Source organism: Morone saxatilis, unplaced genomic scaffold (genome assembly GCF_004916995.1).
Source record: "Morone saxatilis isolate NCDOM2014 unplaced genomic scaffold, NCSU_SB_2.0 Contig15, whole genome shotgun sequence".
Taxonomy (NCBI): domain Eukaryota; kingdom Metazoa; phylum Chordata; class Actinopteri; family Moronidae; genus Morone; species Morone saxatilis.
In genome coordinates, this window is record NW_023339707.1 from 20,509,020 (window position 1) to 20,534,213 (window position 25,194).

A 25,194-nucleotide genomic window follows, 5' to 3' on the forward strand; every position below is an offset into this window, starting at 1 on the left:
CAAAAAATGCCGAATTACAACAGTCCATGGAAACGTCGGACTGGAGTAGTCAAGTAAAGGCTGAAATGTTCAGCCAGTAAAGCCTGACAGAGTCAAACAGTTTGTGTACAGAGCAATCTTGTCTTAGCTTTCAGAGTGAGTATGAGTAAAGTCCTCCACCATGTGCAAACAACAGTCTGCCACAAACCCTGAAAGTAAATAACACCGGCTTCGACAACATTAACCAGAGATTAGGGTAATAGAAGCTGTAGTGTTGAGCTACATATTATCTTCGGACTTAAACGACAACTGCATTTGCCATAAAATTTTATGCTGTGATATACTGCCATAAAAAGCATGGGTATGTCTGAGCAAATGTTGTAAGGTTACCTGTTTGTTTACACTAAAAGAAACACTAATAATAGAACAATAAATATTCCACTGCAAACATACATTTTTCTTCAGCTCATCACTTCGATACACAAGCAACGTAAACTGTCAGATTTTGCATTAGCAACTTTAATCTCAATTTGGAGAGGCAGTTGTCCAAGCCTCTGCTGAAAATGCTGCCAAATACCCTCTCTAGTTTGCCATCTACTGATGTTTTCTGTCCAGCATGTTTCTACAGTAAAGCTACTTACACGGCTGGGTTTCTTCCAGTGTGCCTTTGTCATCATTGGAGCACTGAAGTGGTTGTCATGATTTTCAGCCATTTTTTAACTTTCCTCAAACCGGCGTCCTGCAGCTTCAAAAGATGTTTTGACTTGATTGACTTCAACAAGTTTGGATTAAACTCACTCTCTGACTGCTGTGCCTTTGTCAAACTGCAGACAGTTGACTGTGTGCCACTGTGACACCAGAGGTAAAGCTGCACCCCTGCTAACTGCAACCATGACTGGAAAAGTGTTGGATCAGAAAAAGTTTAGAACCACAGACTCTCCCAGTGTGTGATCTAAACATACAAAATTATCAGCAAGTCTCAGGTTGCATGCAAAGGCAGCTGATATTGAGTGAGGAGTAGTAATCCTCTGACTGCATCTAGAGGAGTCTTGTCTTATGCTGATCCCTCCTTGTCACTCTCCCGGTGTAGCATTGCAGGAAGAAATGCAAACCACACATCATCCACCTCAGTTGTGATCGCAATCCCTATCTTGGCTAAGGCTGACAGATGGCCAAAGGTGGAGTCCAATGCTTCTACTCCCATAAACAAATCCTTGTACAAGTCCTGTTTACAGAGGATCTACGGGCAGTCTCACTACACCTAACTCCCCGAAAATATCAAATGAGTGAATTAGGAGATCATCCGTTGTGAACAAAATAATGTGAAAAATAAGAAGATGAACAGCGTAACGGAGACAAAAGTCTAGACAAAAGGAATCTGGATAAACAAACCGCAATGGAAACAAAGTAGAGAAAAACAGAAACCTTTTGAGGAAAAAAACAACAAGACATCTCATTTTAACATCTCATCTGAGGAGATGTGGTGAGCCATAGGGAGTCAGGCTAGCATACAGTGCAGGTGTTAGAGCTAAGACCTTTTTATTATGAGAGCTAATAGGATCATCATTATGACAAGTGGCAAATTAAACATGTAAGACCTCCTCTCTCCTCCAGACTTCTCAGGTGCAACTCACAGAGCTCATTATAACTTTGACCAGCTCCAAGAGTATCAGGGATTATATTTTTGTCTTTTTCGTTGATGCATAGCATATCGGGTTCTTAGTTCTGCTTTCTAGTTAGCTTATTTAGGATTATTTAGAAACTCACTGTCATCACAAATTTATGGAGCGCTATTAAGAATTCAGCCCGATTGATGTAACTTCTGAGAAAAGAGAGACAGATTTTATGATAACATGAAAGACAAAATAAACCATAGCTGCACTAAGAGCTCTACCCCAAAACATTGAGCCATTTAGATACATGTTTTTTAATCAGCTTGTGGTGAGGGACTGTATTGCAAACTCACTGTTTGTGTTTCCTCTCACATAAATATGCAACATTGTTAATATGACAGTATAGCAGTGTGGTGTGAATTAGTCAGTGACCATAAGACCTGGTGGGGTTAATTGCAGATTGACCTGGTTTTCGCATGGCTCTGATTAAAGTGATACCATCCTCTGAGTATTGCCCCACTAAGCCCTTATCATATTGCAGTACATCAAATTAACAGATCAGATATGTTCCTTTCCTGGATTCCAGATCAAAGGGGGTTGAATAAAATGGGGTTACAAAGATCAAATATGAAACACAACTGCATTTTAACTGCTGCTGGCACCTTTTAGAGTGTAGTAAAGTAAGTGTTTTCTTCTGTGCAATTACAAACCCGATGTGTAATGCACTTTTCTGGTATTCCTGAATGTGAATGTGAATAAAAATGGGGAAAATGCTATAAACCAAGTCTGGAATACCTTCATTGGTTCCTTTGCTGGCTTCTTCCATGTCATGCAAATCTGTACCACACAGACGTTTCACGAATCCTATCCTCATGTCTGACTAATTGTAACTAGTAAGTCTGAGGCACCTACAGATGGTGTGCACTGCAGGGATCAGGAGTGACGGTTAAACAACCCAATCTCTAAATTCTCTTTTAATCCCCTTTCTCCTCCGACTCCCTCTGCTCTGCTCAGATCAAGTTAGATTTGAAAAAGTATAAACCCCCTTCCAAAGTGGGAGAGACCTTATGAAACCAATCTGAAGTGAGTGAGATTGTATCCTGTTTTAATCACCACCAAGCTCAGCTTTGTTCTGTTTCTAAGTTCCCAAAATATCCCAGAGAGGTTTTTCACGTCAGTCGCTCGTTTATAATGATGAGCCAAAAGGTAGACATGAATATTCTGACAGTGAGATGGATTTAATAGTTACTGTGACAGTCTAAATAGATTTATTGAAATGATTTCCTCCTTAATCACTTCCACTTTCTGCCCCTTTATATTCTGGATCTATAACCACAGCAATTAATTCTTTATTTATATGAATTCCTCTGACAAGAAGAAGAATAGATCAAGCTAAACCGATTCATGAAGGCTGAAAATCTTGTAAAATCATTGAAAACTGTTCCAAGTGAACTGGAGACAAATTGAATGGGCCCCCTTTGCAATGAATCTTACAAAGTGTACTCCAGAAAATATATTGCAAGCTAAAAAACACACGTTAGCAGCAGAAATTTCTGCTTATCTTTAAAAAAAGCCTGCCAAAATAATTGATTATATTTAGATGACATTGAAGTAAAACTGGATAACAATTGAACCCCAGACAAAGAGTGGTTAAAAAAGACTGACTTTCCAATTTGGTGACGATTATCTTGGATGATGGTGGGGGCGAAGAAGTTTTTCTTTTGATTAAAAAAGACAATTGCTGAGACAGGCTGTATTTTGTTTGCTTTGATGGAATCAGACTCGCTAAGCTTGAATTGAGAAACTGTCAGCGTCAAGCTGACATTTTTCGGCTAAAAATAGATTTGTATTAATTGAATCAGGCAAACATAATCGTCCCAGACACAGAGCTCTGTGCACTCTAATTACGCAAGTTAAACAAAAGAAGACAAGAATACAAATCAAAGTAACCGCAAACAAAAAGTCTAACATGGTCATGAGAGATTAAATATAGTCAGAACTCTGAGAAAGTGCATCCAAACCAATGATCCAGACAGAAGCAGGTGTAGAGACAAGACGAGCAGAGACACCTAACAAAAATTGCTGAAAGAAAGGTCACACAGAGGTCCATCGGATAAGGTCAGGGGTCAAAGTGCAAACTCAACCCCCCTCGTTCTCCTCCTACCTTGTGGAATGGTGAGGTGGTGTATGGGAGTGTAGGCTGGAACAGCTGGGGCTCTAGTGTTGCAGAAATTCGGGGGTCATTCCCATCTTGTTTCCTACAATCAGACAGAAGCAAGAGAACATTCAGTCAGAAAAGGTCACTCAGTTTGAGATCAAGCAAGAGGACATCAAAAGGTACTGCCTCGGGAAATGTTGTTGGTCTTATTTAGCAACAGAATGAATTTGTATGGACTGCTGGTCTGAGGCTCTGCAATGGCCTGAAGCCTAGTGAGAGTGGGCTTCTTGTTGTTAAAATTATGGTTTCTTTCTTTCTTTTTTTTAAACTTATATCTCTAGAAAGTGAAGCACATCCCTTATTTTCTCACTGGGAATTATCTGTTTTATCTAATCTGCAGTGATAGAAAATTAACCCTGATTCCCGAATGCTTTCCTCACCAATACATTCATTCATTATAAGCCTAAATTGTTACTCATATAACCTCTAGGGACGTACAAGTTAGGTAATAACTGATATTATATTATTATAACACTTGTAATAATAATGTATGATTTTTTCATTGCCAAAAGATATCAAAGCTTAGTCCTCTGTGCAGATTCTTCATCTCTTTTAGTGTATAAGCCACTATTCCGAAACACTTCAGGGATCTAGGGACACAATACCCGTAGTTTCACATTTATTCAAACAGAGCATCTCTCATCTCAAACCCAGGAGAACACATTGCTAATGCAAAGCTGAGCAATACTACTGTCACGCATCCTTTGCTCTAAACTCAATATCTCTACCAGGACGGCTTTATCCCCACAGGATCACTGATCGATAACCCTGCTGAATATGGCGTCCTATCGACACTGACAACCGGCCAGTTTGCACTGCAGGCTTTCAATTTGTTTGATTAATCCAATCTATTTCAAACACACAAAGTGATCGACCAGTATGAAAGGGAATCTGAAATGATCATTAGCAGTGATAATGCAAAGTGAAAAATGCATGTTCTCTGTGATGATCAAAGAAGGCAGCCATAGGGAAATATGCATCATATCTCTGTATCTACAAGGTGCCGTGTACTCCAGCAGCCAAAAGACAAGAAGCTCAACATTCAAATATTATTCAATGCATTCAATAACTCAATGAGTCAAAATGGACAACTCTTGAACTGGAAAAACTAATTATTTTTCAAGCAGATAGTGTGGCTGTCTGTGCTGGAACAGTAATAACTTATATGAGTGAATGTAAGGAGCTGTGCTGGTCGGGTGCTGAGGATTTAGATAAGACAAACAGCTGCTCAAGAGGGACAGTGACCAAGATTGAAATCTGTTTTTCATTCAAGCAGTATACTCAGAATCAAATATAGGTGAAGAAAAGTGAGCGTGAATCATTAACATACAGCGCTGCCTGCTATTACACAACGAGTGAATCTTGAGTCAAAGAAGTTCCTGCATCATCCACATGAAATGGGAACAATTGTGAATATGGACATTTTCTCAGCAGGCTCAATAAACATGAAAGAGCCCCAGCAGCAGCTCTCCCATGGGAGAACAGGACACGATAGGGCATCAGCTGCCCTGAACTCTTAATTAGAACTGATGCACAATAGATGGATGCAAGACACACACAGACAACACACACAAACACACATGCATTTATAGGAAAGAAAATGCTTTCATTTCTAACAGTTGGTTTATATATAGATATTGAATTATACTAAAAAGTATGCTGCACATATAGTACAGTACAAAACATGCAGTAAATAATAAAGACATAAATTGGCTACAAGATAAACCATCTATATCCAATTCTAACAGCATGAAAACAGACACGAGTGTAAAAGTGACAGAAGGAATGTCCACTCCAGTCCATTACAAACTGGTCCTTCATCACAAGCATGTTGTGCAGCACAGATTACAGATGGCTGTTGATACACACACACCTGCCTGCTCTGTGTACAGCGTTTCCATGTAAGCCCTCCTGCAGATCAGTTTGCAGCTCTAAGCCACAGCTTCATCCCAACACCACAACAAATTACATAACACACCCCAGCTGGTTAGCGATGCACCACAGAAATCAGCTGTGTGAAGAAGTCACATCTTGTCATCTGGGCGACCCGATGTCCTGCGTGGAGCGGAGCAGCAAACTTACTCAAACAGTGGCAGCTGTACGCTGGGCGCTCCCAGGGAAGTCCGGACAGTGACCAGCACTCAGGCAGATGACTCACAGTCTACGCTTCTCCTCTAGTTAAACGTTTCACTCCCACTCCTTCCCTCTCTCTCACAGTTATCTCCTCTCTCTCTCTCTCTCTCTCTCAGCTTGTCTCCGTTTACTCACGTCTCCCTCTCCAGCTTCAGTCAGCTCACTTGCTGCTTTCCATCAGTTCACCTGCTGGCCTCACTCTCAGCTCTTTAGACTGCCGCACACTCCCAGTGAGCATCCTCTCTGCCACTGATCTCTCCTCCCTCACTCTCTCTCCTCCCACTCAGTCTCTCATACACACATATGCCCTCTTTAGTTGTCACTTCCTCCATCTCCACCCTCTTTGTCTGCTCTCAAGCTCGTGCACAGGAGGTGGCACTCGTCTGAAACCCTGAACTCTAAACCGCGCACCCACCCCCAACCATCAACACCACCCTTATCCCCTTCAAAGCAAGAGACCCTCCCCCATCATCCATTCAGGGGACGACTGAAGTCTGCCGCTCAGAAAGAGAAAGGGAAGCAGTCCTGATTAAGGTAACGGGGCTTGCCTTCAATCCCCACACTGCCTCACAAGCCAGCTAGGGCAGTTGCTGTGGCAACCACATCAGCCACACTTTAAAGAAATAACACCCACATGCACGTTCATGTTCATTATGATATGACTTGAACAAGATGATTATGTCCAACAGTAAGCTCCCAAAGGTGAATAGGCATTGCAGCCTCCTTAATGCTCATTGTGCAGGATGAAAAAACAGGTGTGGAAAGGTTTTAATTACTGTAATGAGTCTCATTCAATCCCTAGTGAACATGTGCGTTTCCTCCACTAAGCTACCATCCACAGTTCCCAGCAGACCTGTGACTAATGTTACCGATAGCGCCTTTTCCTGCTAAATCCTTGTTACATTGCTACAGTGTTGACTCATCTGTACTTTCCTTAGACATCCTCTCCAGTGTACCTCAGACAAAAGTATGTCTTTCTCTCTGTGTGTGTGTGTGTGTGTGTGTGTGTGTGTGTTGTATGTGTCAGACATGAAGAGATAACAAGGGATTACAGCACAGTCATCATACTGTGCACCATTAAGAGCTGTGTATTGTGATAAACAAAGCAAATAATCCTCTCAGTGTCCAAAGCTTACTGGTTTAAAAAAAAAAAAGTATTATATCATTGGACCGAACTTTAACATTGTCCAGATTAGCAGTAATTTGTTGAGGCATCCTGCTGTATGGGACAATAATATCTCTCTATCTCTCTTTTAAACCCTCTAAGCAAAGAATGCAGATGTTATATGCTGCTCAGTTGTCTTTTGGAAGAGTTCAGTGCGGGGGTCAAAAATGTTATTGTCTAAGTAAATGTGAGGGTCTTTGTCAACAGATCTAAAAACACATTATCGGATAAGAGCAGGCAGATTTTGCGTGTTGAGTGGTGTTTTAACACCGATAATTGCGGCTGGTTCCAATTAAATCAAAGCCACATGCATTTAGCATGACAGTCTGAGACCTCACTGAGGACTCAACCCTCTTGAAATAACAAATAATAGCAGAACAAGAAGAAATCCTGAGCCATGTGGAGCTTTATTTTTATCTGTGGAGGAAGATAGTTGGTTTTAAATTGATAGTATCCACCAAGCTCCAATATCATCTGCAGAATCCCACATTAAATCCCTTCCGACCAGCCCCCGCTGCCAGGGATTCCCATCCCATTAGCCTGGGGAAATGGCCTGTGGTCACTCCCCTCTACTGCCCCCACCCCTTATCCCCTGAGATGAACTGCTATCCTGAAATTTCCCCATCTCCACCCTTCTCACTGCTTTTCTCAATTTCAGGTTTTTAGCAAGTGTTTCTCAACCAAGATGAGTTAGATAACAACACAAGACACAAGCTCAACTAGTGGCTAAAACTGGATCCTATAATTCCCAAAGGATTAGGGCGAGCCAAATCAAGAGCCAGCCACTGTGTGCCATTATTCATCAAGTTTCATGAATCTATTTGAATTAAATAAATAAAATAATAATAATAATAATAATAATTAATGTAAATTTATGTCTATGTTGTTATGGTGAACAAAATAAGCCTGATGAACAGGTAAGAATTTAATCTGTATGTGTGTATGGGAGGCTGAGTGTGACCAGCCAGCGACCCTGAAGGGCAGTTAAAGGTTCAGGTCTCCAATCACAGACAGATTATACGCCAGCGACATGTCAGAGGTCTCCAGCAGGCGAGATGGCTGCTGTTCTGAAATATGAATGAACGGTTATTTATGCATAACCACTGAGTTTCTCCCACAGGTTAAGATTTAATTAGTGATGGTCGACCTCAGGGGGGAGAAAAGGGATGGGAAACTACAAGCAGCATTGAGCCACACGAGGAGGCTGTAAAACAGAAATATATTTATGAGCTATGTAATGACTGTACATGAATGCATCATTCCAGCTGAGCTTAATGTCAACACTTTCAAATGCATTTCCACACAGAAAAAAAGTAATAAATAAATAAATATAGAAATATTTTATATTTTACTGCTGGGTTTTAATTTTTTATTTTTTTTACTAATCTGTAACTTCCTTTCACTTTGTTGTTACATGAACATAAATAATGTTATAATCCGTGACTGAAGACCTAAGTCAATCAAAATGTTGGATGTAGGAGGTCTGATGGTTCTCCTGCTGTTTTTCAGATTTGTTAAAAACCCACCTCCAGTCACTCTTAAACAAATTGGCTGTATTTAATCAAGCCCATAGTTTGTTTGCAAGGCAAAATATGTGTGCCAACTGCTTCCTAACTTTTGAAGAAACTTTACATCCCCACCAGGATTTCTCTACAGTACACCTGAACCCCACTGTGACTGTGATTGTGACTGGTTTGATAATCATGCAGACTTTTTTTTTAATATCTTGTTTTGAACTGGATAATTGGGCAACATTAGGGGGGCCTTGAAGCAAACATGAAAGGTAAGCATGTTCATGATGATATGACCTCTTTTTCTCACAGTAGACTCCGAACTAGAATTTGCCCAGTTGGGTCAAATAGTGACCACAGAGGCTCAAAGTAAACAGTAAAAAATGTCCATGCTTTGATACCAGCCCTGAGTCTTTAAATCTGTTTTTCTTAACATATTTAAAAGAAAATGACTAACTACGTTCATATAGTGGAACCGCTTTAACTATTCAACAAATACACAGAGAGTTGATTGTGTATGAGAAATAAGAGAAGAGTCTACAGTCATGCTTGTAGCTAGCTAGAAGCTGTACTAGGCACAGTTGTGCTATCTTTAGATGCTAATGTTAATATGCTCACAAAGTCAGTGCTAACATGCTGAAGTTTAGCGAGTATAATAGTCCCTAACATTTTGTTATAGGCACTAAACACAACGAACAGTTGGCTGATGGGAATGTTCTTAGTTTTGTGGTAAATTTTGACATAAATCAAAGAATTCAATCAAAGAATAAATTAAATTTTAAACTGATGGTGACGCTAGATGAAAAGTTAAGGGATGACCAAGGTTACTTATTCATCCCAACATGGACATGAATGTCCATACCAAATTTCATGGCAATCCTTTAAACCCATTTGGAGACATTTCATTAAAAAACTAAATACCAAAATGCTGGTGGCACAAGAGTAAAGGTCAGGGTATCAACAAAATCACTAAGGTCCATCCTCTGGCCACCATAAATGAATGTGCCAATTGTATCTATCTAATATATTTCAAGATATCAGACACACAAAAAAAGTAAAACCTCAAATGGAGTGAAAGTGAAATAGGATCATTAGAGTCAGCAGGATTCATCTTTTGTCTGAACCAATTTTCATGGCCATCTAGCTGATATTTCAGACTGGAACAATGTGGCTTAAAAAAGGTTAAAATCTATATTGAAATCATGGTCTCTGAGTAATACAACCCTAATACCTCATTTCCTTGTCAACAACCACCTACTGAACCAGAGGTCTGACCTCAATTAACATATAAGCACTGTTGACAACCCGCCAACACAAGTTATTTATCAAGTAAGCTGTTATTAAAGTGTGTGAAAATTTACTTCAGGAGGTCACACATCAACATACTCAGCTGTGCCGCTCAGAGATCTTGTTTCACTCACTGTGTCAACATATTTCGGGGATGACACTTAAGGAGCTCAGAAATTAGGAACCGACTTCTCTCTTAGATTTTTTTCAAACTCATCACGAAGCAACACCTGCTCCCTCGCGTACCATCAGTCCTCCAACAGCCATAGATATGAGGAACACATGTGCTATGAATTACCACACAAATAGGCCCTGGAATTGCCCTGTTTTCAAGGCCATTCTTCCCAACCCCCTCAGACTGACCTGAAGTATTCAAACAAATAGGAGGATGATTGTCTCTGGTGTGAAACCATTTCTCTCAGTGGTGCTTGTATCAGTTCCCTATCTCCTGCGTATGTGACTGCACTTTGAGCCTCAAAGTCAATCTTTCCAGATAAAAATATTTTATTTCCCCTCAAAAGTGTATCAATTTGGTGGACATTCAGCAACATAAATATACTGTATGTGATATATAACATAACATTTATATCATCTTCTGAGCATTCTTTATTTAGGTATCTTATTCTGAATGAGAGAAGGAAGTAATAAAAACCTACTCCATGACTTTGCCTAGTTTGCTTTGGAAAATGTGAAACCTTTTGGGCCCTTTTGTCCTATGGTTATAAAAGTTACTGCTGCCACACTCAGACACAAGCAAATATTGACCAAATTCAAAGAAGCAGATAAGTCTGAGAAGTTGTTTGTTCCCTAGGGAACTGAACCTCTAAAAGACCTTTTAGGCAAACAGTCAGACAAGGAAATTGTATTCAATAGCTCTTATCAATACACTAGAACAACTGTTTATACTTGAAGGTGTGATAACTTTTTTTATGCTATACTGTATTCATGACAAGAATAGAAAAAATACAAAGAGGCTGTACAATCAAATGCTGCGCGATAAGAATGATAAATAATGAAATATGTGTAGGATCTGAATAGTGAGGAGACTCCTTGATAAGTTCTCTTGAGCCCGCACGTCCCATGACAGCTGGCCATATTCAGTATGCATAAAAAGGCTAGGTACAGCAGGTGTTTTTGAATAAAGCATGTTCACTCTACCAATAGGTCCCTATTTCTAGCTTGCTTATCTCTCACAATGTCACTGTCCAGATTTCCTTGGAAACATGTCCCCTGGGGAAATCACACTCATGCAGATGTGCCTTTTCAACAACAGAGGGTCACTGTGGGATCATTCTGTGCTCTTTTGTGTTTGAGATCAGAGCTACTGGTGTATTCAGTGACATTAAACTTCATACAGTTTGATCTATGAGCCGTACATCCCTCCTGGAGGGAGACAAGAACAACCACAGCGACATGATCTCAGCAGAATTGTGCAAAAGATTTTGATCATGCAAGAATTTCTTCCCCAATGTGAAAGAAAAACCAGGAGGAAAGTGAGGAAGAGAAAGTATTCTTCCACCCACTGGCTTACCGTACAATCCTCAGCATGACAGGTGTCAATAAATTGGCTCTACAAGGGATACACACATCCTCAAATGTATACTTAGGGATTTCCCCATTCACAAACACAAGGAATAAAGACCTTGGCTGCCTCTTCGATACCTGGGGCCCCGCTTCCGGAGATACTGCAGCTGCAAGAGAATGTCTGAAAGCAAAGAAGTGAACTTAAAAAACAACTTTGCCACCAAAGAGCTTCAAGAATCAGATAAAGTAAAATGGAAATGTCCTGTCAAAGTTGCCTGGCACTCGTCTCAACCTTCAACAGCCTGCTGTCATCTGAGCTTTATGTTTTTTTAAGACATTTTGTGCTGGTGCTGGATGGTGGATGACATGTTAGGATTTGGATTATTGAGACGGTAGAACCCGGGGCGAGCTTGTCACTTTGGTGCTATATTTGGTCAGACAGCAGGAGACTCACAGAGAGACAGTCTAGTATGATCGGGCTTGACAGTTTGCTTTCCCACTATGTCCGCTCTTCCAGACAACTCAGCTTGACATACACAGATGAGCGTGCACAAGCAAACTGACACCCGGCTCGGCTTCACAGTGCAGTGGTGAGCGCATGTGCAAAGTCGACACACAGAGGATGATGCAGAGTGACATCTCACGGGAAATCAGTGAACACAAACAGAGGAGTGTTTACAGTGACACCTCTTAAGTGTTTATAGGCAGAAACATGACACAAAGGATGAAATGGGCCTAGAATTTAGAAAGGATCATAAAAATAGAATGACGAATCACATCACACAATATGGAATAAATAGCAAGGTCATTCAGCGGCGTTAAAATAACACCATTACCCACTGAGCAAAACAATAGAAATTTGATTCCTCTGAAAAACACACACACACACACTTTGTCCCTGTCAAAACTGCCACATGAAAAAAGCCAGTTTATCCAACTTGAGGACAAATTTATTATTATTATTATTATTATTATTAATGATAGGACTATTGCAGACTGCACCTGCGCTACACATGTTCTCAACTTTTTACCGTCAACCATCAAACACTGCTATACTCTACTGTTCAATTTGAAAGACTCTACTTTGAATCATTTATGTCTCAAAAGTTCAATTAGCTAGTTCTCCCCCATGTTTTAAATATTGAGAATCTATGAATATGCAACGGTCTACTTCCCTAAAAAGTTTCACTGAAGTTTCCACATCACAGTTCTCAAAAGCTGCATATTAAACCAGAGTTGGTTTCCAAACGAGTTGCGAAAATCATCTCATATGTGCACGTGTTAAATTCATATTCAAGGTGAGCACAGAGAAAACTTCCTCCTTCAGCAGATTAATATAAAAACAGCTTTAGAGTCACACAAACAGCATTGTGCAAACAAGTCTTTGCTGCAGGATACATATTTTGGAAGAATTGCACAATGGGTTACAGAAAAGATTTTACTTTTGTTTATTACTGTATTTAAAGCTGATATTCTTACTGCTATCAAGTTCTTTAACACCTAACCTGAATGAATTCTTCCTCACCAGCAAAATAGCACCCGTGGGTGGTTCAAAACTGCAGACCTGTCCTGAATGAAGGTCAGGTGATCTGAAGCATGGATAAAACAGTAGGATTAAAGACTGTGCAGGAAGTAATACAATGGACAACCTGCCACAATAATCCATAGTGATCCAGGGACAGTGAAGCGTCTGGATGTATGTTCGTATGTGTGTAGGAGAGACAGAAAGAGAGAGGCTCTTATAAAACAACTCTATAGCCATTATCCACACTAACCCTCCTCTCTCATTTCCCCCCATCAGGGGAGCTTAGCAAGACAGGATTACAACCAATTAAAGGCCTCCCCTGGAGAGAGTGGAGACGGGGCCTGAGGATCATCTGTTTATTGTGTATGACCCACAGTGACCAGATGGAAGATGGTCATTTAACATTTAGTCAACAACAAGAGTTGAAGGATAAAAACTGAACAATTCCTGACATTAAAAACATGTTAGACGACGTCGCTCACTGAGTACATATACAGTGTTCTGAGAACCTATTACCTCTATGTGATTGATGAAAATATCATCCATGAACCAGGGCGGCTCATAGATTAGACACTATGATACTAGACTTTTAGTTGTTCCAAAGTGAGGACAAAAATCTTTTGGTAAGGCATCTTTTAGTTTTTATGCTCTGAGCCAAAGGAACAGTCTACCTGAGCCAAAACTGTTGATATCGTTAAACAAAAACTTAAAACTAATTTATTGTCTTTCTTTTTTATTAGAATGTTTTATGACCATTATTTATTTATTTTTATAATTTATTGCGTTGTTTGTCAGTCTTTTATCTATTTTTTATCTTTATTATTATTATTATTGGTTTTGTATTTTCCTGCCCTTTGTAAGGAATACACAGGTTGGCTTCATTAAGCATTTCTTGAGCGCCAGTATGGGGCAGTTTTGAAGGAATGCATGCATCAGGCAGGTACATTGAATTCTTATGTACCGTTTCATTGTGGAGTCATGCGGTTACCATCAAAACTATCTTCAGGCAGGTTAAAGAGGAACTCACCAGAATTTTCTTGGCCTTCCAATTCGGAAAGGTGAGCACGGCATTTTGCTGGGTTGTGCTGTTACAGTTTTGCCGTCGGAAGATTTAGTAGCTCACTGTTCCAGTCACATCCTGTCCAACATACAGTGCCTGAAGGAAGATTTTGACTTTGGCTCACCTGGTAGTTTTCAGGCTTTCTTTGATGTTGTTACCTTTAAATTGAACTTTTGTCCTTAGGCTTAACAAAGTGAAAAATCCTTTCTAAAAGCAGCTGAGATATCTTATGCTTCATCCAAGCGCCACAGGTTTTGTTGTTGGAAATTGATCTGTCCTGCTGGGCATGAACACGGATGATTATGTACTACAATTCAAGTTCTATTAACACAGTAGGAAGGATCCTCCAAAGTCATTAAGGAATGTTTGTTGAATTTCTCATTGCTTTGAAAAAGACCATGACTCAGACAAAAGAACATGGCTAAGAGGACCGAGCATGACTCTGCTGAACTCTAATTGTATTCTGCTTTGCAGACATCACACTTTACTATTCTCTTCTTGCTCTTTCTGTCATGTCACCACATCCAATCACTTGCTTTCTCCTTCTTCTTCCTCTTCACACCCACAGTTTCTTTTACCTCCTGTGCTGTTTTGTATCCTCTTTTATATTATCTTCTTCATCATTTTGCTCCAGTGTCTTTCCTCTTCTTCTTTATAGTGAGCTGCAGTTGTTCTGTTATAGTCTGATGTAGTGGTATTCCGATGGGCAGACTGCAGTCTCTGCAAACAAGCCCAGCCACTGCTGAGTAATGCAGGCCTAGCTGGTAAAAGAGATCCTCCTGTATCTGTATTCCAGAGGGAAGGAGTGATGACACTGCGGCGAGGCACTGTTTAACCTGCTGCAGTCAGACAGAGGGGGTTGAGGGCTAGATGCTCGTGCCACCACACCTAAAGCACTCAGAAATGGAGTGGTCTATCTGCAGTGGCAAGAGGTGTGCATGCTCAGCTCGCTGCCTGCCGCCACGTGCCACTCACAGCGGCACTCCAACCTTGCCAGTACTGCAGAGATGGCAGCACAACCTGTTTCCCCACTGCTGCCCATCTGCTCTACCTTTCGCTCATTCATCTTACTCCCACTCTACTCGGTTGACTGATTCACACATTTAAAACTTACAAGAACAGTCTGAGTCAGTGAAATTGAACATCACTCCAGAGAGTTGCAAGCTTTAAGAATTGTAATCCATTTTACTTATTTATTTAATCTATTTATTAAACTGGAAAAAAGATTCTTAATAACTAACATATTGGATTACAATGTTTGTTAAGGTACTGTCATAATACCAGATAGATTGACATAAATGAAAACAGAAGAAAAACTCACCATATGCTTCTGGCCTTGGAGAATGTCTTATCCACTCTATAAAAGACAAAAACAATTAAAATGTTAAAAAAAACAATACTAATTAAATATTTTTTACCTACAAGTTAAAACACATTTCATGACATGCTGGTTGTCTCTGTTTGGTCTATGTCAAAACACCTAAAATTGACTGAAAATTCAATAACGTCTATAAAAAAAAACAATAGCGTGAGGAAGTAGAATAAATGCTAATACTCCACAAAAAAACACAATAATTCTACTTTAATACCTTCAATGTCAGCAAGAAAGACATACCACACTACAGTAGAGTGCATCAACACCACGTGGCTGAATCTTACACTCACTAATACTTTTCACGCTTTTGTCTGCATCTAAGTTTTCCACTATTAATTTAAGTGTGGAAAGCGAAAGTGTGCAGAGGGATAATGGGCCATCCTTTCCACTTACAGAAAGTCCACTGAGCTGAGAGAAGTTGGTTATGCAGCGGGCTGGGTACCCTGAAATAACTCTGGCCATCTGTTGAAGTAGCATTTCCAAGGATGAAAGGATTACTAGTCTTGTGTTTCCTGAGACAAAATGAATCTTGTCCCAGTTTGAATCCCCACTATGAGGCTCATTACTCTCTGTCAGTCAAGAATATCATCTGTGCTTAAATTACTTTGGATAAACAGGTTTGAGCATTAATCACTGGAAACAATAACCAGATAATGCAGCATTGGGAAGTCCTCAGAGAATGTAGAGTACAGTTTCTGCCAATAGATGGCACTGTGTGTGTGCAGGAAAAATATAAACCCCATGTCTGCTGGGTGAAATTAATGAAAAACTAGGCTTTCCCTCTGCCCATCAACCAGAAAGTCATTTATCGTAATATTTAAGCCCATGGTGTGTGAAACCTGACACACAGAAAGTACCCTTTCTATATGCTTCGAATAAGAAAATATCACAATTATAAACACACATCACAACTTCTCTTGGGATGCAGCACTTGACTTCACTGGCAACAACAAAGTGGATATTTGATACTGATAACTGTTGCACTAGGAGGCACAGTGAATGACTCATGGCTGCAGGGCTGTTGCCTGTGATAGCTGGTGGTGGTGACACAGGGAAAAAGGAATGTTTAATATGTCCCTCCAGACTCCTGCAGCTGCATCCAATGCCATCTAATGACCTCTCAGAAATTTTGAGGATGATATACCCCCAAACAGCACAAAGGTAATACTTAAAACAAACAATCATGAAGCTAAGATTTAATTTATGTGTTTTCCCCCCTTGCTGTTGGCCCTGTCTCCTATAACTGTATGTCCAGCTTCATCCCTCAAGCCAAAGCTGCTGACTGCTGTCCACCCTGTGTCTCCCAGTAGAGCCGCCGGAGATCAGATCGCTTACTCATCCTCCCCTGGACATATTTTGCATGACACATCAACACCCGGATCAAACAACCAATTCTGGAAAGGGAGATGGCTCCTGCTGTATCAGAAATATGGGTAAAAACAGAACTGAAAGTCTACTGGCATGCTAGTAGCACTTTCAGGTTGTACTTTCATACAGTGGTGCTTACAATGATGATGTTAACTTGCTGATATTTAAGACGTATAAAGATAGTGAACATATCTTAAGGTGTTAACGTGCTAACATTTACTAATTAGCACTATGCACAAACAGCTAATGGGAATGTCATTACTTTAGTAGGTATTCAGTCATAAGTATTATAATAATATACATTTTGACCTGATGATGGTGCAAGATGAAAGTCAGAGGATCACCGAAGTTGTCACTTTTAATCCTAAGGGGAACATGAATGTCTGTGCCAATTTTCATGACAGTCCATCCAATAGTTGTTGAGACATTTCATACAAAACCATATATGTTAAGTTAAGTTAGGTTATTACGATACATAAACTATGGAAGCCTAGAAACAAAAGTTTGTGCCAATCCATCTGGTAGATGTTGAGATAATTCACAGGATTTTAAGTGAAAACTTTGACCTGATCAGTGGACCAATGTCTACGTATAAGTACAATGTGGCCAACACTGCCATCCCTACAGTTGTGGCTAAAAATCATAGAAACAAGCCATGAGTCAGGCTACAGGGACTTCTGTTTTCATTCATATCAAAAAAGCCTCTAAGTTTCATTACAAGATTTCCCCAAAGAGATCATTTTAAAGACCAAAAGTAAAAACATTTTGTACTTCTTCTTTTGTTGTGAGAAATTCTCAAAAGATAAATGAAAGTTTAAAACTTCCTCCTTCTCAGAAAACTGTGTTAGTGAGAGGAAACAGGCCCTGGGGGGTTTGTGTGTTCACTGTACTGTGGAGTCACGAATCAACAGACTTGTGTTACAGTAGGTTGTCGCCTGATTCCCCTCAGTGCAGAAGATCGCTCATCATTTTCAATGCCAGGCTTCCATGTGGTGTACAGTGTCACTGAGATGAATTTTGTGGTTCTGTTCTAGTTCAATCTATCACCAATGTTAATTTCACTGAGCCTGACAGACAAGTGAGTACAGATAAATCAGAGCTCCACCTTAAGTGGAATGCATACTGGTCCATGGTAGAGATCCAAAATACCGATGGGTTGTCAGCTCTGCTCTTGGCTAGCTGAGTGTGAGGAGGGGAAGGCAGTTTTCTAATGTACTGCATCACTAAGAACAATATTTTCTAAACCGCATCCTGTGCTGCTCACCCATTCTCAGGTTTCATGGAATTCCCATAAAATGAAATCAACCAGGGTGTGTCTAGATTATTGGATAAAGGCTCCAAATTGGAACACCAAAACCAATACAGGAAATTTGCAATAAAATGTACCCTTACCTACAAAACAGAGCATGGTACTAAAAAAATGAGACCTAACAACATACTGGGATAGGTTTGTCAAAGATTTGTTAAGATTATGAAATGAACATGCTCTTGTGTTAAGCTGCTAAAACATGAGTCTACATACGCATACAAATATTGTACTTGTCTGACATCTTGCTGCAAGCCGAAGACGAGCTATGTAAGCTGTTTGATCACACAAAATAAGGTTGTTTTCAGATAGGGGACAAGACAACTGAATATCCTGCAGAAGCTACAGGAAAAGCTGCTTGCCTTCATTCATATCAGTCACTTTTCATCCAACAATTTACATAAACATTTTGTGAAGCACTTTAAGTGTGTCAGCGAGGGTTTGAAGTACAGAAATGGAATGTCTAATAATAATCACAATATTATTTTTTTTTTTAAGTCAGTCAAAATAATCACTAAATAAATCAGTTGTACACCAACAGTCATTCAATTACTGCTTTTTCAATCAAAATGAAACATAACTTGTCCCGGAGAGACAGAAGAAAGACATTCCACTATTAAAGCAAAGCATACCTGGGCTGAGCAGGACACAGATCAAGAAGAAGCAGCGCAGCTGAAAAACAGCGAGAAGAAACCTCTCAGCCTTATCGGCAACACAAAGAATATTGTGTCCCTCTCTGAGAGAACAACGACTAGAGTGGACAAAAGTAGGCTATAACAAATTTGCCTGTGCTAATGCATTTGTGGGCTGTGAGTCATATTTGCACATTCAAATCTCATTGAAAACACTGTGTGTAGCCTAGTTTTTATTTAAAAACAAGACCAGATCAACCATTGCATTTAGGAACGCAACAAATTACAGCTCAGGAAGGGGGTAGCCAAATACTGTTAAATTGTTTTTCCATGCTTCTTTTACACTCTCAAGTAGGTATCAACCAAAAGCTGGTTTCCATGGAAACAAACATCAGCGAGGGATAAGAAGGCTCAAGGCGGGTCCTAGAAACCGTAGGCCATCACCGTGTCAGCAGCCGTGACAATTAGTTCATTCAACTTAATCTGACTTTAAGCACAGCTCGTAATTTCCTAATTTCTTCCCTACTAAACTTTTAAAAATGTTCTTCTGTGGTATATATCAAGTCAGCAACACTGCTCATGGCAAGTAGGTCACCAGTCAGCCCGCAGGAAATCCAGCTTAAAGCAAACAAGTTTGTTGTTCAGTTACCAATCTGCTACAGAAACATGTTCTTGCAGTACTAAATCTATATCTGAAATATAACAAGCAATCTAAATTTAGGGTAATCCAGATGGAGATTTCTAACCACATTACTTTAAAAGGTCTGGGACTATACCTGAATGATCAATACAGGATTTCAGTATTTAAATTTACTATCTATTATTATCTCACTGTTTGTTAAACTTCTGTCCAGTGGAAAAAAACACTAAAAGAATGCAAAGACCCAGAAAAATAACCCACTGGCATTAATATTCATTAGGAGGAAAGGGTATAATATCAAAATATAAGGTCATTGCTGTTTGTCAACATATTATAACACACATTTTAAGTAAGAGCCCTTTGTATTAACTGATGTTGTGAAACTAATGCTAGGAACCTGATCCCAGTCAACTCAGCTTGCACAGAAATTATTCCTCTTCCCTACAGCTACAATAAAGTCTAGTGGAGTCACGGTGAGTGTTACACCCAGTTCACCCAGCTCAAATGCAGAGCATGCTGAGTTAAGTCCTTTGTCGGTGTCCAGTTTTGGACTTAATACTCTGCAACCCAAACAAGGGTGAAAAGGGTACATAGAATACCTGTGGTCTACCCATTAAAGTATTTTTCACAGCCCAGGTAGTTTCTCCTACACACTTCACAGCCCGTTTTCATTCCCAGGTCACCGCTAGATGCAGGTCCTTTAAAGGATCACCACAGTAATTCCAGTTCCAGTTCAGAAGGGACATAAATTAGTGCGCAAACTTTCATGACAAACCATTCAATAGTTTTAAAGATATTTCACTAAGAACCACAAATGTCAACCTGCCTGTTGTGCTAGAGGGGAAGTCAGGGAATCACCAAATGTAGTAGGATTCATCCTCTAGAGACCATGTACAGACATGAATGTCTGTACAAAAACAAGTGGTGGACCAACCAACAGACTGACATTCGTTCAGCAAAAAGAAGAAAGGTGGATGCCAAGATGAATACAGTATGAGAGCCTATTCAGTTTATTCTGAATGAGGTCTATCTCTCATTAACATCTACACAGAGTAAATGCATATTCTAGTATCTGACTTAGCAGATTCACATTCACTATGCTTCGGGAAAGGAACTGGATACTGTCAAAAATAGATACACAGGGAGACACACCAGACCTTAAGCAATGCTGAACAATATCTTTATATATATATAAAGCTTAGGCTAGTAATAAGACACATTGTCAAACAATACTGTATCTTAATCCAGCGTGAACTGAATGAGCCTATTGACAGAGAAATAAGTGTAAAGTGGTTGAATGTCCCCATTTAACCACAGTACAGTGTACAGTGGATACAGTGTATAAGAAAACACACACACACACACAAACACAAACACACACACTGGTACCACGGCTATGCTGACTGCTAGTAGGCACCATGATATCTATAACATCGACCCAACAAAAAACCCATGACACATGTTTTCTGTTGTCTGTTTCATTAGTGTTCTTTTATTTTGCAACTCAAACTAACATAGTTTAATTTAATCGGTTAAGTGTCATATTAATGTTATTTTCTTTTTCTTTTATGTGTGGACCAAAGAACACTAACATTATTTTGACACTGTAATGTTGGTATTACAATGACTGTATTAGGATATTAGTGATGGTCCTCACCCTCATGCCATCATGCCAACGTCACAGAAAACTTAACCTTTTTCAACATACATGTTACTTCATGTTTCAGTAGTTCTGTGGCTCCTAACATGAGAGTTTGGAGTTTGGGGAGTTTCACTCCTTGTTTCCTGTTGTTTGTTATGTTTGTGTCTATGTCTATGAACATTTCTGTTTTACAATCTGCTCTCCTTTGCTGTGCTATTACAGCTGTAAGGAAGTCTATTACAGTGTTAATATGCAGTTAAAGTAAACTTTTCAGCTGCTTCACGTGAAAAGCTTTTCATCAGTGAACTACTGGAGGGCTTTTTGTTGCAGCTACAGGAACTGTCAACATACATGTTAGGTTAGTGACTTACTGTGAACTGCTTATCTGATCAAATCTAAGATATCCATTAAACAAAAGTAACCATGACTCTGTTTACTGCTATCTAGTGATACTATCACTGTAGAGGCTCATGTTATCAATGTCCTGAAAAATGACTACATCATTTGTCATCAAGAGAAGAAAGTTGCAGTAAAACTGACATGACTACAGCAACACATCTGTTTGGAACAGGCCAATCTGGACGTATGGGGCACATGGGGACTTACAAGGAACAAGACTGTAATAAAAATGTTATTCTGTCTTAATCTTATTCTTATCAGAGCAACAATTAGTAGCCCCATGAGATTTAGATAATTTACTGAAGCTCACCCAATGCCTTCCCATTCTTATCCGTGGATGGCTTGCCAGTGTGAATATGAATGCAAATGTGAATGTCAAGGTAAATATGCAAGGGGGACTAACTGAGTAGGCAATGAAGAGCCCTCTGGTTGCCCTAGATCTCCTGTTTGTTTTGCCACTGCCCTTGGAAAGGTACTTGAATGGCCTCCTGTTCTCAAGTAGCCCTGCCTTGCTGTCTAATCATCTTTTGTCATGCAAACATTTGTTTTTGTCCAACAAAAAGACCCTCTCTGCGTTGTCTTCTTGTTGTCCATTGTTCAATATTCAATGCAGTAATCCTCAGACACTAGATAATCATAAATCAAGATAGGAGCAAGACAGGATCTTCTCATTTTTTTCAACAGAAGTGTAAAAATAAACAAAGGTTGTCATCAAAATAAAACCTTACATTCTTGAAAATGATACTGCAGCCTCTCATGCCTGTTTTTTGGAGCCACAAACTACGCAAAAACTTTGGTTAACTGGTGAGATACATTTCCAAATCTTGAACATATTCACACAATGTTGTTATGAATCAAGTACTCTGTTTAACACTGGGAAACACCTTTTTCTCAAAGACTCTATTGTCTTGTTTACTTGGCATTTTTAAATCAGCTGACCAGAGAATACCAACTACAATTCAGGTCTTCTGAGATTTCAATACAATGTGTCTTTCCACCCGGTTGTTTTTGAACACGATTGACATGCATTCTTTCAGTCTTTCTATGAGAGACTACAACGTCCATTATTGTTCATGTTGCCTGAAGGTCATGTCACTGAGATTACTAAAAGAGCATTCAGTTTATTATTGACACAGGTCAGCTCTAGACTACAGACAAACAGAAATACAAGCTACAGTATGTCTCATTCAACAGCCATGTAAGAGCAGTAAACTATATAAGTCTAAGTAGAAGGAATACTTAGAGATACGTCTGTAAAAGCATATGAAAGCTCAGTGTTGCAATGTCATGGTCACGCTTTCATTTATGCTTCCAAATTACAGTACCCAGTAAAAAAGCCCGTATTAACATAAAGACAGGACTGCAATCTACCCAGAGTGAAACAAAAATCTAACACATCAGAGCTCAAATTAAGTGGTAGCTCCATTAATATTTGATGCCAAAATGACGGAGCATGCTGCGTTAAAGAAAGACTGATCTGCAGAGAACAGAGGGGCTGCCTTCCCTTCAGTGAATGCCAATGGGATGCAGGGGGGAGAACGTATTACAGATCACCTGCTGATTTGAGCAATCAGACTGACCTATTAAAATGCCAAGTGCAATGGCATTTATGGCCACTGCTAAACAGAAAACAGAAAAGCAAGTCTTCTTCAACTGTCCAACTGCTCGACTACACGGATGAAATAAAAAAATCGATGACCAATACAAACATGATGGGTCATTTGTTTCAATTATTGATACAACTGTTCATCCAAAGCAAAAGACTAAAAGTTTCATAACACTTTTTTTCCTGCTTCCCTAATTTCCGTAAAAAAAAGTTTCTTCTTAGGCGTCTTTTTAGCCTCATAGTGGATTGCCAAGCAATAATGGGCTCATTATTGCCCCCTGGGGCCGTGGAATGAGAATCGGCACCTGGTACCTAACGGTTGAAGAGAAGTATAATGCATGTGTTTTATTTATGCTCACTGCAGTGTACCCAGAGCGAGGGGGCGCACACCAAGTGACGTTGCAGTGCTTGGTCTTGCACCTCTGACTTTTTGTAACAACTTTTTGTCTGTGCATGCAGAGCTTTTTCATTGCAACATGTACGCCAACTGGCCGAGCAGGTTCATTTCTATAGAAACCTCTACAACCCTTTCTTGAGAGACCACAGGTACAGCCCAATGACTCTGAATTGAACTGAACAATTTTGAGTTCTAGCTAAGCGGCAATAATTACAGTACACAAACGCAATGTTTGGCGGTACGTCAGTGGTTAGTACCAAGCAGTGAGTGTAGCCATGTTGGATAATGACGTTCATCCAGTAACACTCATTCACTTCTTGTTTGTACACCCTCTAGAGTGTCGTAGAATATTGCAATGAACGACGCATAAACGCGTCTGTACACACTGGTAGCCCGCGCGCCATCTGTGGAGGCCCACACCACGGTGTCTTTTGCAAGTATAAACAAAGCTGGCTCCACTTGGCCAACAGCCCACACACTGACAGCAATTACAGTTGTGGCCACTATGCCAAAATTACCACACAGCCTAGCCTGGCTATAACTACTGTCTCCACCTGCTGTGAGCTGGTATATTTCCAGACTTTCTTGAGTCTACCTTCAAAACATACACACACAGAAATATAGACAAAACCTATCCTTGAGTAAAGCCAGCCACGCAGTTGCATTGGGGCACCTGTTCGCCTTTGACTATTAAAATGCTCTTTGCTGACTGTGCGTCTACTGCTCAGTATCCTGTAAAGTCTGGAGTGGGCCACATAAAAACACAGGGGACATGAGTGCCTACTGTCAACATAGGAGACACACCACTGATCTGTGTAGCACAGATTTTTTTTCAAATAAGCATCCATGTATAGTATGTGTGCAGTTATTTAACAGTGTCTAAAATAATTCACATCCATTATACCTAGCTCTGTCAGAGTCTCAGTAATACTTTCCTGTAACATGAACCATACCTACTTTTCTCTCTGTTAATTTTGTCACCTTATCTTGTTTATGCTTCTATGTCTCATACCTCACCATAACTGTACAGAATGTAACCTTTAATGATTCCCCATCATCAGTATTATCAGGTGCAATTTATGAGAGAAAGCCAGAAAAATGACAGGTAAGACGTTTAAGACAAAAGCTGTTCTCATAAATATGCTGGCATTCCAGTACAAATGGCACAAACATGCAGACACAAACACAGACGCAGAATCTGCACAGTCATCAAACAGGGAGACAGAAACAGACACACATCACACAAATACACAGTCACATAGATGACAACTGTGTGTTGTGAATATGTTTAGTTGTCCAGGAAATTATTAGGATAATTATTCTTACCCTCCATAGGCTCCAAAAGTGAAACTCCTTTTTCTCTGCGGCATGCCGGCTAATGGATAGCAGTAAGTCAGTCAACTCAGCGCTGAATGGAACCAGCACTTGTGTCACTTACGCTGACTGAGCATGTGTGTGTGCTTGTGAATGTGTGTGTTTGTATGCTTTTCCTGCCGAGTTCCACTCCCGCAGCCTCGGCTAACGTGCCCTGCCTCTTCCTTGCTCACACGCCTCCTTCACAAACAGGGGGAGAGAAGGCAAGAGGATGAGGGAGGAAGGGGGAGGGGGCTGGAGTGAGGGCTGCTGACCATGTCAGTCTCCCGGGGAACCAGGACTGTAGCCTTTCTCAGATACAGGCAACTTCTTCTCTCTCATACGTCAAGTTCACAGAGAATACAATGGCAAGCGTTTTTTATTTTAAACTGTAATGCCTTTAAACCAAACAGCTCTGACACAAGTAAATTAGTGGTTACCTAATCATTTTAAAGAATGGC

General features: G+C 40.0%; 1 protein-coding gene across 5 annotated transcripts in view; it reads right to left on the bottom strand.

Annotated features, from left to right (window-relative positions):
- Window positions 1–24,850, bottom strand: part of LOC118324273 (rap1 GTPase-activating protein 1-like) — a 41,479-nt gene extending 16,629 nt beyond the window's left edge. For all 5 annotated transcript variants that reach the window (XM_035656525.1, XM_035656528.1, XM_035656527.1 and 2 more), the window contains exons 1-3: window positions 24,707–24,850; window positions 15,337–15,372; window positions 3,757–3,850 (exon numbers count right to left, since the gene is read on the bottom strand). In XM_035656525.1, the coding sequence (XP_035512418.1) occupies window positions 3,757–3,850; window positions 15,337–15,372; window positions 24,707–24,750 (174 nt within the window). In that variant the 5' untranslated portion in view covers window positions 24,751–24,850. The remainder of the gene's footprint in view (window positions 1–3,756; window positions 3,851–15,336; window positions 15,373–24,706) is intronic.
- Window positions 24,851–25,194: the final 344 nt, after the last annotated feature.